The sequence below is a fragment of the Nelumbo nucifera genome, chromosome 5, assembly GCF_055504915.1.
Source record: "Nelumbo nucifera cultivar China Antique chromosome 5, China Antique-T2T, whole genome shotgun sequence".
Taxonomy (NCBI): domain Eukaryota; kingdom Viridiplantae; phylum Streptophyta; class Magnoliopsida; order Proteales; family Nelumbonaceae; genus Nelumbo; species Nelumbo nucifera.
The window spans coordinates 25,974,874-25,993,121 of NC_142653.1; the positions used below are offsets into that span (position 1 = coordinate 25,974,874).

An 18,248-nucleotide genomic window follows, 5' to 3' on the forward strand; every position below is an offset into this window, starting at 1 on the left:
ATTTTTTTTATGTTTTTAAAATATTATTTAGTTATTAAATTGATTAGTCCATAAAATTATAATTTATATTGTTATTACATAATTTCATTATGAATTTCACAAAAATATAAAATTATTAATAATATGAATATTATTAAACCTATTATAATTATATTTTGTGTTTTTAATAAGGATTTCAAAGTTATTAACATATTTTCATTATAATATTTAAATAATTGTTAAAATGTTTTAATTGAAACTTTCTAGATAGATATAGTTGAGAAGTGGGGGAGGATAAATAGGGATTAGGAATAATTTAGGACATAAATAGGGATTAGGGAGAGATAGATATAATTTAGGAGAAAGTGAGGGATAGTTAGCTTCCTAATAAAAATGAGAGGAAAAAAAGGAGATAAAACAGGCTAGGTGGCAACTCATAATGCTTCTAGAGGAAATCTTGTACCCCTATAGCATTGCTCGGTTTAAGTAATGGAGCAAGGAGATGACTGCTAACATGGCAAGCTCTACTTAGTATATATATAGATATAGATGAGGCTGATGAGCTAAACTTTTTTTTTTTTTTTTGGTATTATGTTACCACAAAGAGCTTACAGCACCTCGGTGCTTGGAGTGATGCCGTGTTTAATTGAGTTAAAAACTTAATAATTGCTTGCTATGTTAATAAGCTAGTTAAGTAATTAAGTTAATAAAATTTTAATAAAAATAATAACACTTAAGATGAATTTAAACAAATTTAATAGCATTGCAGTTCACTGGCGATAAAATTTAAGAACTTAAGAGCAGAGTTAAGAAAGATTAAAGTCAACTGACGTTAAGAAACGATTAGTAGCCTCTCGCATTAAGAGATTCACCAGAGATTGATTCAATTTGCCAGCGTTGAGACGTTGGCCATTTTTTCATTAGCTAGACTGAAAAGAGGGCTGGGCCTGGGGGGCCTTGGGAAGTTGGGTTACATGGGAAGTTTAAAAATGTTTTAACCTGGTTGTGTGATGAAATTCATTCCATGGTAAAGTTAAAGTAGGCCATCTGCAACCGGGTTGGGCCACAGGAGGCCCAATTACATTCGGGAAAAATCAAGAGAAAATATAAAATAATTCTAATTAAATTAAAAGTAGTTGGATTCCAGAAGCCCATCCATGACTCACTCGCAGTCACCGAATCATAAAGCACAATGTTTAGATTTTAGAATCACATATATTGTCCCTTTCATTTACAGTTTTTAAGTTTTGTACTTTTGTTGGTACATCCAAATAAGTAATAACGTCCTCCAGTCCAGTGTCAACGGATATAAATCACAATTACATTCCTCTCACCTATACCGCTACAATTAGAGACCTCACTGACAGGCCACAGGCGACAGCTACTTAATGGTAATATACTGATTTGTCCCATGTTTCGCCCAGTGGTCCTTGAGGTCAATTGGGGTAGACAAATCATGGCCTTGTGCAGCTAGCCGGCTAAGCAATTTATTAAACGCACTGCCACTCATCTTTCTGCCTCCAACGCGGACATGGCGCTTGTTGGGCATCACAGGTAGCGGATACATTGACAAGGTGGTGGTGCAACAGGCCGACTGCCACCCTCCATTCCCCCACTTGTAGCATTGTTTCTGGACTCCTGTGCACGAGCAAACTGGCGGTGGCATCGTTGATTCATCAAAACTGACCTGGTTCAGGCCCAGCTCTTGCCCCTTCCACTCAGACTCTGGCCCACTCTTCCAGTCATGTGACTTGGCCACAGCCACACTAGCATGCTTGTTCAAGTCCTCCCCCCCTTTCTTTCCCTTCTTTGAGGACTTGGTGGTCCACTTGGATGACTTTTTAAACAACACTGCCTTACTCTCTTTGGTTGGTGCCTTTACTCTGTGGGGATTGAAGTTGAAGGCCTCTACTGGGGCTGCTGCTGCTGCTGATATAGGAAAGGCTTCACTTATATTCCTGGAATGGTGAGGAGCTTCTCCCAGATGAGGTGGATGGTACCCATGCTTTGGATGATGAATGTGCTTCATCCCACGTGGCACTTCACACCCTGGTGGGCATGTTGGTGTACCACTGCCATTCATGGCACTTTCCCTGTACTCTAGGGCCGCAATAGCATTGTCCCTTTCTATTATAGCATTATTCCGCTCGGCAATGGCTGCATCTCGTTGCAGGAATGCCATGTCTCGCTCAGCCAAGGCCACCTTTTTCTCTGAAAAGGCCATATTCCGTTCTTGAATTGCAGCATCCCTCTCGGCTGCAATGGCCATTATCTGCTGCTTCACCGTCAAGGCATGGTGCTCCTTCATCTGATGTTGGGGAATCATCCACTGCATTGATCATATAATGGTAGGACTGTCAACAGTGGCATCAGATCAGTGTAATTGAGACTGACCCATTTTTTCCTCTGGGTGACAGGTCAGAGGTTCAAGTGTCTGGGTCTAATGGGTCAGCCAGTGATGTCATGAATAAGTAAAAATAATAGTAAAATACAAGAAAATATATACAATTATATATGCAGAAAACAATACATTCATGGTTGCATTCGTGTATGCTTCACATACATATATAATATACATAGACATATGTAATCAGTAATTTTTAAAATATTAAACCTAAAAAAAGAAAAAATATTGTAATTTCTAGCCCATCACTCGCTCTCTAGGTCAACCAGGTTGACGGTTCAACTGCCCAGGTCGCTAGGTCTCTAACCAAGTCAGTTCTTTTTGACTGAAGGTGGATTAAGGGTTAACCCAAGCCAGTATTATGTTTGGGTGACGGGTCAAATGGTCCATCCAGCAAGGTCAGTGACAGGTTGGAAACACTGTAAATGATAAGGAAAAATGACAAGATTTCCAGTGTAACAATGTTGTTTCTTTTCATATAAGTCCCAAATTCCTCTCCCCCTACTTTTATGTGATGAGTAAGGAGATGCAGTTCTACTAACCATCTCGTACACAAATACACAATAAGTTGCCTTCCTCTATAAAAGGACATATAAAGTCCACTAACCTGTGAACATGTTACTTTCTGATATACGCACACAAAAAGGTCTACACCAAAAAAATTTCTACAATTAATTTGTAAACAAATCATCACAGTGAAGCTTTATTCCTATTTCCTATTTGTTAATGTGGACTGTTATGCATCAGGGAAATAGATTAATCCTCTAGTTCTGCCTATTTACTTGAGAGGCCACATGCCAAGGTTCACCATTCAGGACAATACTGGTAGAAGAAGAGGATTTCACTTGTACAAACTTGAAGAAGCCTTTTCCCTATTTATAAATAAGTTTGAAGAAGCTTTAATAAAGAATCTTCCACAAAAGGAAAGAAAGGAGAGAGGAAAGGACAAAAAAGGTTGAGATAATGAAAAGGATAAAAGCCTGTACTATGTAACAAATAGGTGGTAGTCTCACCACCCCAAAGAGGGAGATGATGAAGCATCTCCACTATGTTAGGAATGACACTTTAGAAGTGAAAAAAAAAAAAAGATGCCAAATCTATTCTTGATTTAAAAAAGGCCATGGCCCATCACCCAATTTTGGCCCTAGCTATCCTTGGGAGGGGTCAACAGGATAAAGACCTAACCTTTGGCACTTCTTGCATGAAGTGGCTGCTCTCAGACTTGAACCTGCATTCTCATGATTGTCAGCTAAAGATTTTAACATTTTCTTGACTTCTTTAATTGAAATGGAAGAAAATGCACAACCTTTTGTTTTGTAGATAAAATTTGGTGCCCTTTAGACCCTAATTATCTAATAAACAATCTTTTATATGAAATTGCAAAATATCTTGTCAAAGGGATCTCTGTTAGTGGTTATCATTTCTGGCCTCGCCTGGCCTGGCACGGCCCACAATGCATATATGTATACATATATTATGTCATATAATACAAAATATTATATACATTTAATAGAATATATTTAAAGTCATAGGTCCAGAAAGCCCAACCAAAGATCACACCTAATCTCTGTGGCCATGCTAGCTGTCCTTGACTACTCCCTTTGCAAGGTTTGGTCATACTAGAGTGGGCACCATTCAATTTAAAAAGTCACAGGCCTGGATTTATGGGTATGATTGTTAGAGGCCTATGGGTTGGGTTGCATTTTAACTTGGCTAATAGTGTTCAATTTCCCAGTAATATATTTCAATCTTGCCTAACCCACTTTCCATACTAAAGGGAAAAGATTTTGCCGATCTCTACCAAATTGTCAAGCTAGTTACCTCTTCATCAGCAAACCCCCTCCCAACTCTTGTGAGAATGAATCCCAGATGGCATAGAAGTTCCAAAGCATGAGAATAATTTGGTGAAGTAGAAATAGAAAAATAAATAACCACAAAAAAACTAATAAGGAACATAATGGCACTTCCAAATGAGAAAACATCTAAGAAGACACTTTGTTCCAATTTTTTTTATCTCAAATATAAGATTCATTTTTTATTTTTCCTAAACAGGGTTTAAATCATGATTCCCTATGGGTATCTATTGAATTAAAAGGGGCCCAACCATACTGAGTCTATACCCTTGACACCATAAAATTGTCTCCTTCAAAATGGAAAATTGCCCATTTTCAAAATTTAGCAAGAGTGCAAGACATAAGCATGGTCATATATAGCTTGAAAAGAGAAAAAGAAAGGAAGGAACAAAGTTGAATGAATTCACATATAATATCCCTTGATTATGTGGAATGCAAAGGGTCTTAAATTCAAAATCATAGTGGAATTACTTGAGTTTCAACTTTCAAGTAAAAAAAAAACACAGAAGAAAATATCTTTAGTTAGTAATTCTACTTGCAACCAAACCTTGGAGTGCCAAAACTTGCACAATTGGTATGATTTTGGTGCCATTTAGAAAGCTTATTCAGTCATCTATGCTACAAGTCCAAGATCATGCAATTTGTACACGAATTCATCATTTTACGGCCAATTCATCAAAACTGAAGAATTTGTGTTGATATTTCTATTTTTTGTTATGTTGAGCTAGATTTCTAGTAGTTTTAAGATTTACTTTGGTAGGTAATTGATTTAGAAGTTGGATTTTTTTTTTATAAATTGATTTAGAAGTTGGTTCCTTAATAGAGGCTTATGTCAAAGTAGTAGTTAGTCAAAATGCCAATTTTTGGGAAGTCTTTGTAAGTCAATCCAACTTTATTTAGACATTACTACTGATTATGAGTCATGAAATTAGGGAATAAGCTTAAAAAAGGTCCATATTGTTGCTGCAAATGAGGAAAATAATTGAAATAAAACTTTACTGTTGCCTTAGTTTTCTTTAATGTGACGCCAGATTTTCTTAATGGTCTTGATTCCCTCAAGAAGCTATTAGCTATTGATTCTGAATAACTCTTCTAGTTCTAGGTGATGATGCCTATAGAAGCGTAGGTGTTAATTATTTTTCTTTTTCTTTTTTTTTTTTTTTGCAGGCCTATTCTGATTTTTGTATCAGTTTAGTACTAGAGTTGTTGATCCTATATCTTGGTGAACCTCACACCTTTAAAAAGACCCATGATCTACTGCAATGCTTCTTCTAAAGTTTTTAGATCACTATATTCTTGAAAAGAACCATCAAAAACTTGAATTACACTATGGAGAAGCTAGATCAAGCAGGCTGATTTTTTTTCATCAGAGAATTTACCATATATATCACATCATTCATCTCCAACAACTTCAATGCTTCCTATAAGAAGATTCATGTCCAACTTTCCCAGATTTCCTCTTTCACCTGGAGTGGAAAATTGAACCAAGTAATATTATAGCTTCATAACACATTTTTTTGCCATATGTACTGATACTCTTGAATAAGCTTTCACAAAAATAATACATTAGTTCCAAATTAACTAAATGAAAGTTCCAGAACAGACAGGCCAACCAGTTACCTATTGATGCAGTGGTAGATGGCACCCTCACCCCTGTGGGAGGTCCCAGGTTCAAATTTATAAATTACAGGTAATGCCCTCGTTTAGCTGCCAATTCGCAGTCAAAGATTAGTTGATCTCCTGATGGCACATAATGGTGTAAACCATCCTAGTCGGTACGCCCCATGCTGGAGGCCTCTTTGGAAGTTGCCTAGTAAATTGAGTGTTTTGCCAATCCACAGTACTGAGACCACAACAAAGGAGAATAAGAAAGGGGGAGGGGACAAATATGAAATAATACAAAATCCAACTTCACTAGGAAACAAAGTATGTGTTTGGAACTGTGAACATTCATTCACTAAATATTTGTACTTGATTTGTTTGCAAAACCGAGAAAAGCAATAATGAATCCGTTTATTGACACTTAGGCACCACTAGGCACCATTAGGCACCACATCAGCAAAACAGTGAATAAACACCTACCCGTTAGGGGAAGCGCTAAAGTGAAGCTTCCCCAAACGGTAGGCGTGCACATAAATCAATGCTTGCTTTTGCAAGTCTCTATGCATATGGATTCGCATAATGAGGGAAATGCTGAAGTGGTGCCTATGTGGCAGCGTTTATTCAATAAACGCCGACGGTTCCAAACTCTGCCAAAATTGACAAGAAACTCGTAGCAAGTAGCAACCAATGATTTTCAACCTCATTAGTTATCACATTTAAGAAATTTTCACCCATTCTCTGAACCTATAGGGAGATATATCAGGAGGAATGGTTAGTGACTCTCAGTAGGCGCACATGCAAATCTATCCTTGCATCATCCATTGTAATGACAGACCAATAGGATTCAAGGGTATTATAACCAGTGATTTAAAAGGTGTGCCTAGGAGAACAGGCGAGGCGCATTTTGGGGTATGCGCCTCGCCCAGGTCCTAGGTGCACCCCTTTAAAAAGGCGCATGCCTGATGCGCCTCAGCCCAGGCATGCGCCGTTTTAAACTTTTGCGTTTTTTGCTTTTATTTAGTCTAATGGCTAGGCCGGGGGCGGACCCCGACCACGACCCTCGAGGCAAGCCCGAACAAGTCTATGTTAGGGTCTGAAATTCTTATTTCACCGAAGCCCCGAGAACACCCTATTTGCTAATGTTATTCATTCATTCATTGCAACAAAATATCTTCTTAAAAGGCAATGAAAGTTATAAAATCATTATTTCTTATGTGAGAAATAAGAATTTCAAACCCTAACATAGACTTGTTGGGGCTTGCCTTGAGGGGCGTGGTACAAAGGCGACTCATAGAATCAAGAATGCAATATGTTTTACATCACATTAGCTACTTGAAACAATGCAATTAAGGAAAAAAAGAGATTGTGGGTTTACATGCTTGAAAATGCTTTATATGTTTGCTTTTACTTTTAAATTTTCATTTGAATACGCCTTACATGTTATGTTTATGTATTTTAATTTTAGATAATAGGTTTTTTAAAACATTTATTTTAAATTTTAAGTTTATATTTTTTATTAACATTATGTTTAATATTTTTTGAATTCTTTGCATTTTTTTAAATTTTTTGGCATTTTATTGAATTTTCTGACTTTTTATTTTTAGTTTTTTTTTGTAATTTTGCGCCTTGCTTAAAAAGGCGTGCGCCTCACCTTGGGCTTTTTTTTTGCACCTTACGCTTTTAAAACACTGATAATAACTAACAAAAGCCATGACCATGTAGGTTTTTTCAGGTTTTTTATAGACATTGTATGACCATAACCATCTTTGACTTGCAGTGCACCATCAATAGAAGACTTGCTTACAAATCAGGTGGTCTCCTGAATAACAATGAACAGAATAATCCGGCATTGCAAAATAACTGCCCTAGACGCAATGGATTTTTTAGCAGTGTTGAAAAACTTATGAGGAAGAAACAATTCCTCGTAAGTAAAGAGGATATTTGAGGGACAAATTCAAACACCCCGAAGTAACAGGGGAGTTTGAAGTAAATGTCTCTGGATGCTTAGAATCAAAGTCTAACGACCGCTATACTAAACCCCAAGAATTAGGGTTCGAGACATAATTACATTCCTTATTAACATTCATATTTCTAATACACCGATCAAACATCACAGCTTCTAGTGGTCTGTTATAGCTTAAGCAATACAGACACAAAGCGGATTGCAGCAGAATGACATTTCTCTACAATGATCAAGGCAATAATCAAAGCCGAATTCCACAAAAAAAAAAAAGAAATATAGAAGCAGATAGAGATAAAAAGGTCGAGCTTAATGCAAGAAGAATACATTCCTTCATCAATTATTGATAGAATCAGATGGAAACAGCAGAGACAACAAAGAGGCCGGCAACAAGGAACTTAGAAACCAATGCCCAACGATGGTTGATGCTAGGGTTTTCATTAAAACAAAAACAAAAAACAAGGGAAAGTATTTATAGAGAGTTGTTGACATTGACAGATTGAGAGTTGCAGAGAAATGGAACCTTGCCTCAGAAGCTTGGAGACGAGAGAAAATACTACAGATAATTTCAGTCGCTTCCACACTTGGCTAAGATTCTGTATTCCACGAAGGTGTCGTTGGATTTTCTTCTACTTTTTTTATCCATCTCCTCACTCCTCACTTCTGCTATGGCTTTTCCTCGTTTTCTTCTAATAAATAGCTTGAAGTAAACTAGCCCCATCGATGCCTAAAATTTTGGAATTTAAAACCAAGATTCTGTATTCCGCAAGCTACGAGATTAAAATGTAACGCGGTACGCTTTTCAGAGTAGTAAATATCCTCCAGAATTGGTATGGGAGTGTGATCGTTTTCTCGATAAACACACTAATACCAGTCGTGTCAGTGCCATGTGGCATGTGGGTATTTTGACCCATTTTCTCTGTTGTGGAATTTCGGTAGAAGCAGACTTCCTTCCCCTCGGCTTAGGTTTCTTGTTTTTGAGGCTGTTTTCACCTCTTATTTGCTACGTGGCGTTTAGGTGTCTTATAAAGTCACCCGGTATAGGAATGGAAATGGGGCGGGTTCGGGGTGGGATTATATTTCCCGTCCCCGACCCCGATTTTGAAATTAACACCCTCATCCCTGTCTCTAATCCGCGATGGGAACGAGTTATTCATGGGATGTTTTAAATATATTTTAATATATATATATAATATAAATAATATAATAATATATATATGTATGTATGTATATACATAATCGGGGTCTAGGTGGGGCGGGGATCTCAATCTCTATTCTCAATCCCGATTCCGATCAATAATTCCTATTAATCATCATCCTCATTCCCGTCTCGCCAAAACAATCTCCATCCTCAACCTTATCGGGTCGGGGAAGTCAGGTCGCCATCGGGAATGAGGAAAATTGCCATCCCTAAGCTGATTTTTTTTTGTCAAATTTCTTAAATTATCCCTATGGTTTAACTAAATGACTAACTTTGTCTTTACTATTTTCATATTGTGTTAGAGTATCCCTAACAATTGTCTAAAATCTCCCCTACCATTAACTTTACAACACATTTAATCACATATAATATCACGTGATTGATTTTTTTTTAAATTACAAAAATAACCTTTGCAATACCTTAAGTGATGGTTCTTCTCTCTCATCTGTCACTCTAGTTCTCCGTAGACGTAGTTGCAACCTTTGGAAGCACAACGGAGCATTCTCTCTCTCTCTCAAAACAAATCATTCTCTCTCTTGCCAACTAGGGTTTGGCACAATTTCGCCGGGGATAAAACCCCGATTTTGGCAGGTATTAGGTAATGCAAAGTGTTGACACAGCACTTCACCTGTCTCTCCATTCAGTAGGTTATCGTCAACAAAGTATTGACATCACACCCTTCCCCATCGATCTGTTCACGAGATGGAATCGACAAGACACAATGGGATGGAACTGACAGGACACAACGCAACAGTGGCACAATTAGACTTGGCAAAATGTTGACTCAACCCGCGAACCCGACTCAATCCAATCCCAAAAAAAAAAATAGGGTTAGGGTCTCATATTTAGCAATCCGAATGTGAAAATGATTCGACTTGACCCAACCTGAAAAAAAAACTGGGTTGGGTTGAGTTGCATCATAGGTCAACCCGCTGACCCGATTGTCAATTCTAATTGGGATTATTTATGCATTGTTAGAAGTTTCTACTCTTTAATTTTTTCTATTTAGTCTTTACTTTTTATTGTTTACTCTTTAAATTGTAAAATGTTCAAGTTTTTATTTTATATTTGGAATTTTAAGGTTAATTCTTTTAATTTTGACATTTTCATGTAATTGTTCTTTATTTTTTTACATTTCAATTATTTTTTGGGATGACCCGAATTGACCCATGGGTCAACCCTAACCTGAACATTTAGGGTTAGGGTCTAGCATTTGACAACCCAACCCAAAATCAACCCGAAATACCTTGACCCAACCCAAACCCGACCCACCCAACCCGATTGCCAGGTCTAGGCACAACGCCTTCACATCTTCGTCGTGGACGCCTTTGGCTAGATTTTTCCGTTGAGATCCATTCAGTGAAAGGCCATTGCAGAATGAGGGAAAGAGAGGGAGAGAAATAAAGTTATCTCTCTCTCTCTCTCTCTTTTGTTGGTGGGTTTTTCACTTTTTTGGGTTTTTAGGTATTTCACTTTTTTGGTTTGGGGAATCAGCTAATTACAGGCTGAAACGCTGGTGTCAAAGAGAGAACATGCAAGGATTAAGGTATCGATATGATACTCTCGATATAGGGTGTATCTTATTCGTATCCATGATCATGGATATAGGATACACTACGACTGGTTACGTATCCTATGAGTTGTGCGTATCGGTATGACACACCTTTATATCGAGCCGTATCGCATTGTATCGGTGGATACGGTCCTATACACAGGTGTATCCGTGTCTAGTTTGACAAAATTGTACATTGAGTACTTTTGGATTGTTTTTCATCTTTAATACAAGTTAAAAAATAGTATTGTGAAAACTGAAATAAATAATTTAAGATTTAATTTTTTCAAAAAATTTTATAAAAACTAAAAATTATAAAAATAATATATTTCATCTACCTTAGATATATTTTATTTTACACATAATTATATGTTAAAAATGAAAACATAGTTATTATTTGAAAACATAGAGTTATTATATAAAAATACTAAATAAATAAATGTTCCCAACAAAATTAATGAATAACAAAAAATTATAATTATAAAAACTGAAATGAACAATTTAAGATTTAATTTTCCCAAAAAAATTTAATAAAAACTAAAAATTAAATATAATTTATTTTATCTACCTTAATATGATTTATTTGTTTTATTTTACAAATATGTGTAAAATAAAAACATTAAATGTTAAAAATGAAAACATTTTTATTATTTAAAAAATAGTTGTTATTTAAATAAAATACTAAATTAATAAAAATTGAAAATTATAATTATAAAATTGAAAGAGTGATAATTATTGTACAATGTTTAAATGTTCTAGAGTCCCAATATTGTTTATTGTAATATTTCTCTTCATGTAACCTATTGAAGTATGCATTTCTCATGTGTTTATATCTTATTCATAGATAATTCAGCTTTTGGTTTAGTATGATTAATGTATTTATTTGATTTGTATGCATTTTACTAGAGATACCACATCTCTACTCCACAATGCCCCACAGTACATTCTCGCCGTGTATTGGGTACATCTCCCTACGATGGTACCAGAATCGATGATGTCATCATTGGGAGATACTCTCAATACATGGCGAAGATGTAATGTGGGGCATTGTGGGGCAGAGATGTGAACTCTTTATTAGCATATTCAAGTGTTTCTATATCTTTCGTTCATATCCATGTATTTCCAAAGTATATTCGTATCCGACTTATCTGATACGATACCCGATACTGATATTTTGATCATTGAGTACATGTCGAGAGATTCAGCTCCCCCTTGCCGAACGCTACCAAATCCTCTCCTTGCATGGTGGAACTTGAATATTTATTGTGAGGGACCACAACTACTACCATTATCATAAATCCCACCTCGGCCCCGCTAGCTAGCTGCCACTCCAAATGAGATGACCCACACTTAAACATGCATATGATGAGGGTGAAGCCGATGGATTAAAGGTATGTCGATCCGCTCATATTCAGGGATGGTGATTTAGTTCTTTGCTCAATGGACATTGGACGTATTCAGCGGCAGCTACAATAACGATTTCGTCGGTTGATGTTGTCGAATCATATTGGTTTTAATTCACTGATTTTAATGTTTTATTTTGAAAATTTGAAAAAAAAAGGGTAAAATAGTATTTTTCTTGTAACCGTTAATAGACATTAATGACAATGACAATGAGAACTCACTCTAAGACAATATGTAAATAGTAAAGATAAAGTTTGTCAATTAATTAAACCATAGGGTAGTTTAAGAAATTTACCTTTTTTCTTTTCCTCTCTACCACTACAAGGGTTAATGGTAAGAAAAAGTGTTGCATTGCAAGGGCTAATGGTAAGAAAAAGTGTAATGTAGAAGGTCATATTTAATTTTAAATAAAAGTAATTGTCAAATATGACATTAGACCTCACAAAAATAATGATAAAACAAAAGAAGTGATAATGTAAATTAAATGTGTTGCATGTGGGCGTAGTCTCAATGTCTATTGTTAAAAGAGTTGAAAAACAAAAGTAGTCCAACAAGTGAAAAAATGAATCAACGGGTCAGTGATGAGTATTCAATTTGGCTTGTTGATGAATTGCCTTCTCCAAGTAGCATATTTTTTTTTTACAACCTACAAGAAAAGAATTATTGCTTAGGCAAAATGTCTAATAGAAAATGGTATATAGATATGTTCATAAGTATTTATTACATGAAGGGCTCATTAAAAGGAGATTAGACTTAGGGTAAGTTCAAGATTTGTATATGGAGAGGTAGAAGAAACGGTTAAAGTTGTAGAGTTTTTTATATACATTTTATTTCAAGTATATTTCTTTATCTAGTGTTGGTAAGAATTGTTCAATATTGGATAAAAGCCTACCTTGACTATTCGGACTTTCGATGACAATCTTGGAACAGCTATAAAGTGTTTGAATAGGGAAATACATTAAAATATTATTAATATTATTGATGATGCACGATTTGGATGTTCTCAGCTAGAGGGTAGTTTGGATGTCGGACGTTCAATTGACTAGTCGAATTGTAAGGAAATAATGCTCAGAGGATACAAGGTGGCTTACCCGGTGTGGGCACTCCGATGTTTAAGTCAGTATTCTTAGTATGCAAGCTGAAAGCTTAATAGTAAGTGGGTTAGTGAGTAATTAATCGTGCGTACTTTGTATCATTGGGGCTGATGCCCTTATATAAGTGAGATGTTGTATGTCTTACGAAATGCCTCTGAAATCCCCGACCCGTACTGCTAGGAGTTTTCTCCGCACCAAGAGGTGGACTTTGTGCTAACCGATGGGGTTTATCGATTCCGTCCGATCCGAGTGGGATGAGGATAAGGCTCACATACATGTGACGTGATCCCAAGAAGTTGGAAACAGCTGGTTTTCTTCTAGAAATTGGCCACATGTCACATTGGCATGTTGGACCATCGCAAGTTATTTGGACCTCAATCTTGGATAAGATGCCCAAAATACCCGATTTGACCTAACTCACTAAAGTGGCAAGAAATGCCGAATTATCATCCAATCAACTATTTACTTCCATGTATCCGTACATGAATAGGTCAAATCAAATTACCCCTCATCAATTTTGAATACAAAATGTGAATGTATTCTTAATGAGTCAGTCATTGCATGGAACCATACCTTCATAATGAATGGAATCCATACATAAAAACCAAATTACCTAGTGTTTCTAACGATTTTTCGATTTCTAATAGTAGCCTACAACTTTCGGCCTTCCAACTGACATTATTGATGAATGTAATTATTAGAGAATATTGTTTTGCAGATTCAATAACAACTGTGTATGATTTCAAAGACATGCATGTAAGAGTTCATTAATTTATTCACCACTTGGGAATGAATTGTGATTGCTCACCATGTAAGGTTCATTATTTGTTCACCATGAGAACAAATAACATGTCCTCACAATTGGTGCTTCTCGTGTGGCTGGAACATGGTGTGAGGTCGGGGTGAGGAGTTGATCCGAACTCCATGTAAATAGGCCTAAGCTAATACACATATGATTTTTCTCATGGTCAAGTCACTTGTAATCATAGGTCCACATTATTTATTCTAGACATTTTAATCATAAGTCTGAATTTCTTTACTTGTAAGATTGAGAACCATTGATAACCGTTGATCCCAAACAATTAAATCCTTTTTTTACTTGTTTTAAATTGGTATATATTTCCTACGGAAGTTAGCTAGGAGAATGAACAGTGTGAAATTGGGCCCATATTAGATTTTGAATAGGCTGGAATATGATTCATAACAAAATCCCGACCCATGCAGAGGATATATCCATTTAAATGTAATCTGAAATTCAAATTTGTATTATTGTTAGACAAAATTTATGATTTATCTTTTTTATTTTTGTAATAAAAGATATGATTGATTGCATGTGGCGGTCATTAAAGTATACTTTGTGAAATCCCAAATCAATGAAAAGTAAATAAATATTAAATTGATTATTGAGATTTGAATTTAACATATAAACATTATTAGTGAATATACCGTAGCTGATCTCTTTATTTTAGAATCATTTTATTCTTTTTTTATGGGTAAATTTCTTAAATTATTCTTATTGTTTAGTTAATTGACAAATTGTACTTTTACTGTTTAACTATTATCTTAAACCACCTCTACTATTTCTGACAATTGACTAATTCTACCCCTGTCATTGGCGTTCGTTAATGTTCCGTCAAAATCCATACACATGTGACACCACGTGATGTATAACTTTTTTTTTAACACCAAATATTACCCTTCGTCCATCTTTTGTAAATCGAGTATCTATTGTCAAGACGCTTGTAGGGATGAATAGGGATTCCTTGCCAACGTCTAAGCTCTTGGGTGTATGGTGATTGAGATGGCCACCGTACGTCCTCGATGTAGGGGTGTCAATTGGACTGGATTTGGTCTAATCCGATTTAGTCCTGTGTGAGTCCATTACAAATGGACCAGGTCCAATCCAATCTAATGAATATTTTGGACTGATCCAGTTCAATGTCTAGATCGTCCAATCTGTTCAAATTCGTTTTAATTTATATTGGTTACAACCCAAAACCAATCCATTGACACCTATATTCTTACTTTGTATCAATGGACCAGATTTTAGCTTAATCCAACACAATCCAATATAAATTTATTACGAATGGACCAAATCCGGTTCAATTTAATAAATATTTTTGGACTGAACAGGTCCAATCCAATATGTCTTGTTAGTCCATCCAATCCATCCAAATTGATTTTGGACTGGACAGGGTCCAATCCAAAATCGGTCCATTGACACCCTTACCCCCGTGGACGGAAGCCCCGATTTCTGCCCTTCAGCCCCCCGCTGATACCCATTTTCAGAACTTCCCCTACACCAGCTCCCTCTAGATGAAGCTGTGACAAGAGCAAAGCCACCTTCTCCTCTTCGTCTTCAGCCCATGGAACCACTTCCAAGTACTCCAAACAAGACAAAACCCTAGCATCAAACGAGATCGTAGCTGGAACCTAGAGCATAAAAGATTACTGTGGTGGGGAGCAAAGAAAATTTGGAATAGAAGGATCCAACGACCTCTACTGCCTTGACCACCGATCAGAGAGCTTGGTAGCGAAAGATCGACTATGGGCAACAAGGATCTGACAATGAACATTCATGGTAACGCTAAATCCATTCTTGGAGATTGGGGTTAGCTAAGATATTGCACACACCCCAAGGTATTGTTCCAACAAGCCAAGTGGATTGCCATGCCCGCCCACCACCATCATTTTGGAGGGTTGATCTTTCTGAGGTCCAACCCCAATCAGAGCGAATAGAAAAATGAGATTTTGATTTTGTCAAAAAGATATGATCCCAGAGGAGCTCAGGGTTAGCTTGACATCGCTAGATGTCGGATCATTAAATTGGTTCCCAGGACTGCAACTCCCCAAGATCTACTTAACTTGTTTCTTTCCTTTTTTTTTTTTATCAAGTTCTAGTTATTTAGCCCTCTTACAGTGGCTTGGCTTCTTCAAAGCAATTAAACAACCTGGGCTTGTGAGTTGGCCATGGAAGAAAGGTTTCGACAAGGTCATCTCCATTCGCCATGAAGCACGAGAAAGTTCCTCTTTCAAATTCCATTCGAGGATTTTTCATCTCAATCTTCCTTTGCGTTTTTATTTTTATTTTTTTTAATTTATTTTCTCCTTATATCCTTCTCACCATTGCTTTTCTCTACCAAGTTACTGAGGGTGCTTTCTTCGTGGGCTTTGTTTTTTTTTTTTTTATTATTTCATAGGTAGGAGTTTACTTACTGATCTACTAGTATGTTTTTTAGGTGATAGTCCATTCAGAGTGGAGGCTTGTGTGTTCCTCCCCTGATGTGTTCTGCGGCCTCATGGGTATTAAAGGTAATAGAAAGAAAAGAAAGAAGCATGGCATCTCTAAGGCCCTACTTCGGTGGAAAGGAAAGAACCCACAGAGTTATCTATAAAAAAAACTACTTCGGCAGGAAAATAGCTTGCTCTTACGAGGGGAGCCAGAATTTTTTTATAAAGGGGCCAAAACCTAAATTAAGTATGGATGGACCCGGGGGGCAACCATTGAGGTGGAGAATGGGGAAAGGGGAAATTATACATAAAAAAACTGTATTATTATAAAGATTCATAGGGGGGGCATGGCTCCCCTGAGTCCCCCTGGCTCCGCCCCTGCTCTTATGGCAACAAATTTACCAACCCCCCACAGTTTGGGCTGTAAAAATTCATATCTAAATTGAAACAGGAAAAAACCCAAAAGGTGGAAGTCTTTAGAAAACAGGATCTCCAACACAAAATAGAGCAAAAACGAAAGAAAAAAAAAAAAAACAGGAGGAGAAAGTGAAGGAAAACGAATGCTTGGAATGAGGCAAATTCTCTCTCTTAAATTCATACTTAATTTTCGGTCCTGGTGTGCTGAGTTCTGGTTCCTAAAATTTTTCATCAGTTGGGTTTTATTTTGAATTTTTGAGGAATAGTGAAGGGTAAATTCGAGATTTCATTTTTTTCTCGTTAGTATTTAATGACAATATCAATTGTCAGAAACAGTAGGGGTACTTTAAGACATTATGTACACAATAAGTAGGGCTGCAAGTTGGGCTGGGTTAGGTTAGGTTGAGGCCAACCCTAGCCCAACTCTAAGTTCTAAACCCCCAACCCGACCTTCAACCCGACCTACCCTACCTTAACCCTAACCCTAATTAAATTCTTTCAACCCTAACCCAACCCAAAATCAACTTCGGGTTGGACCCAACCCAACCTTCTTCCCATCCCACATAATCTTGTAGAACCTCTTAATATCATATCTTAACTCAACTTTTACTACATACATTAATCCTATGTTTTATTAGTATTTGTTTGTTGATGTTTTTGATGGTTCTTTAAGTATAAAATTCAGAAAAAAAAAGTGTTTGAAATGATTATAATTTATTACGAGTTATGACTTATAATAGATCTTTTATGGGCAGCAAGTTATGGGTGGTAAAACAATATAGAAGAGATAAATAATAAAATATTCAAAAACATAAAATATGTTATTAAAGTTTTAGTATTTCTAATTAGGATTAAGTGAAGTGATTATCTTAAAAGAAATAAATGATAGTATGTGGTGGGGGGCATACAATTATCATGCATATAAACAAATTGATATATGATATATCTATATATATAATACATTTATATATGATATATACCATAGAGTCAGGTTCAGGTTGGGACGGATTGCCCGAGGGATTAACCTAATTCAATCCGAAGTAAAGTCGGATTCATAAATTTCAACCCTAATCCTAACCCGATCCAATACAACCTGACTTTTTCGGGTTGGGTTTGGGCCAACCCAGCCCAAATTGCAACCTTAACGATAAATGTACAATTTGTCAATTAGCTAAATAGTAGGAATAGTTTAAAAAAATTGCCCTTTTTTATATATAGAATCCTTTTTTATTTATCTCAAGAAAAAGTAAATTTCAAACACAACTACACAACAATTGAAATGCAAGAGAAATAACCCGTTGTTGACTTAGATGGCATGATTGTTTGGCCATTTAGCCCAATCAATGGATCGGATTCCGTCTAACAATTTAATAGTGATTTGATTCAAGATCTTCGATTCCAATCCAATCCAAAGTGGGCATTTATCCATGTGGCTATAATTTAGGTGGTGTTTAATTTGTAGTTTTAAAAACAATAGTTGTATTTCAAAACCATACTACCTCTTCTTTGAAATTAAAAATATTGGCTGTGAAGTCATTCTGTCATGTATGG

At 36.3% G+C, this 18,248-nt stretch overlaps 1 protein-coding gene across 5 annotated transcripts; it reads right to left on the bottom strand.

Moving 5' to 3' along the window:
• Positions 1–1,162: 1,162 nt before the first annotated feature.
• Positions 1,163–8,674, bottom strand: LOC104607489 (protein BASIC PENTACYSTEINE6-like). Of its 5 annotated transcripts, XM_010273138.3 has the most exons (5): positions 8,327–8,674; positions 5,857–6,079; positions 5,616–5,702; positions 3,569–3,611; positions 1,163–2,308 (listed from the first exon to the last, which is right to left on the bottom strand). In XM_010273138.3, the coding sequence occupies exons 4-5, from the start codon at positions 3,584–3,586 to the stop codon at positions 1,361–1,363; spliced, it is 966 nt and encodes a 321-aa protein (XP_010271440.1). In that variant the 5' UTR covers positions 3,587–3,611; positions 5,616–5,702; positions 5,857–6,079; positions 8,327–8,674; the 3' UTR covers positions 1,163–1,360. The 5 variants fall into 5 exon arrangements, with proteins under 5 accessions (XP_010271440.1, XP_088745145.1, XP_010271439.1 ...); XM_088889019.1 differs by lacking the exon at positions 3,569–3,611 and having other exon boundaries at positions 8,327–8,666; XM_010273137.3 differs by lacking the exon at positions 3,569–3,611 and having other exon boundaries at positions 8,322–8,666.
• Positions 8,675–18,248: the final 9,574 nt, after the last annotated feature.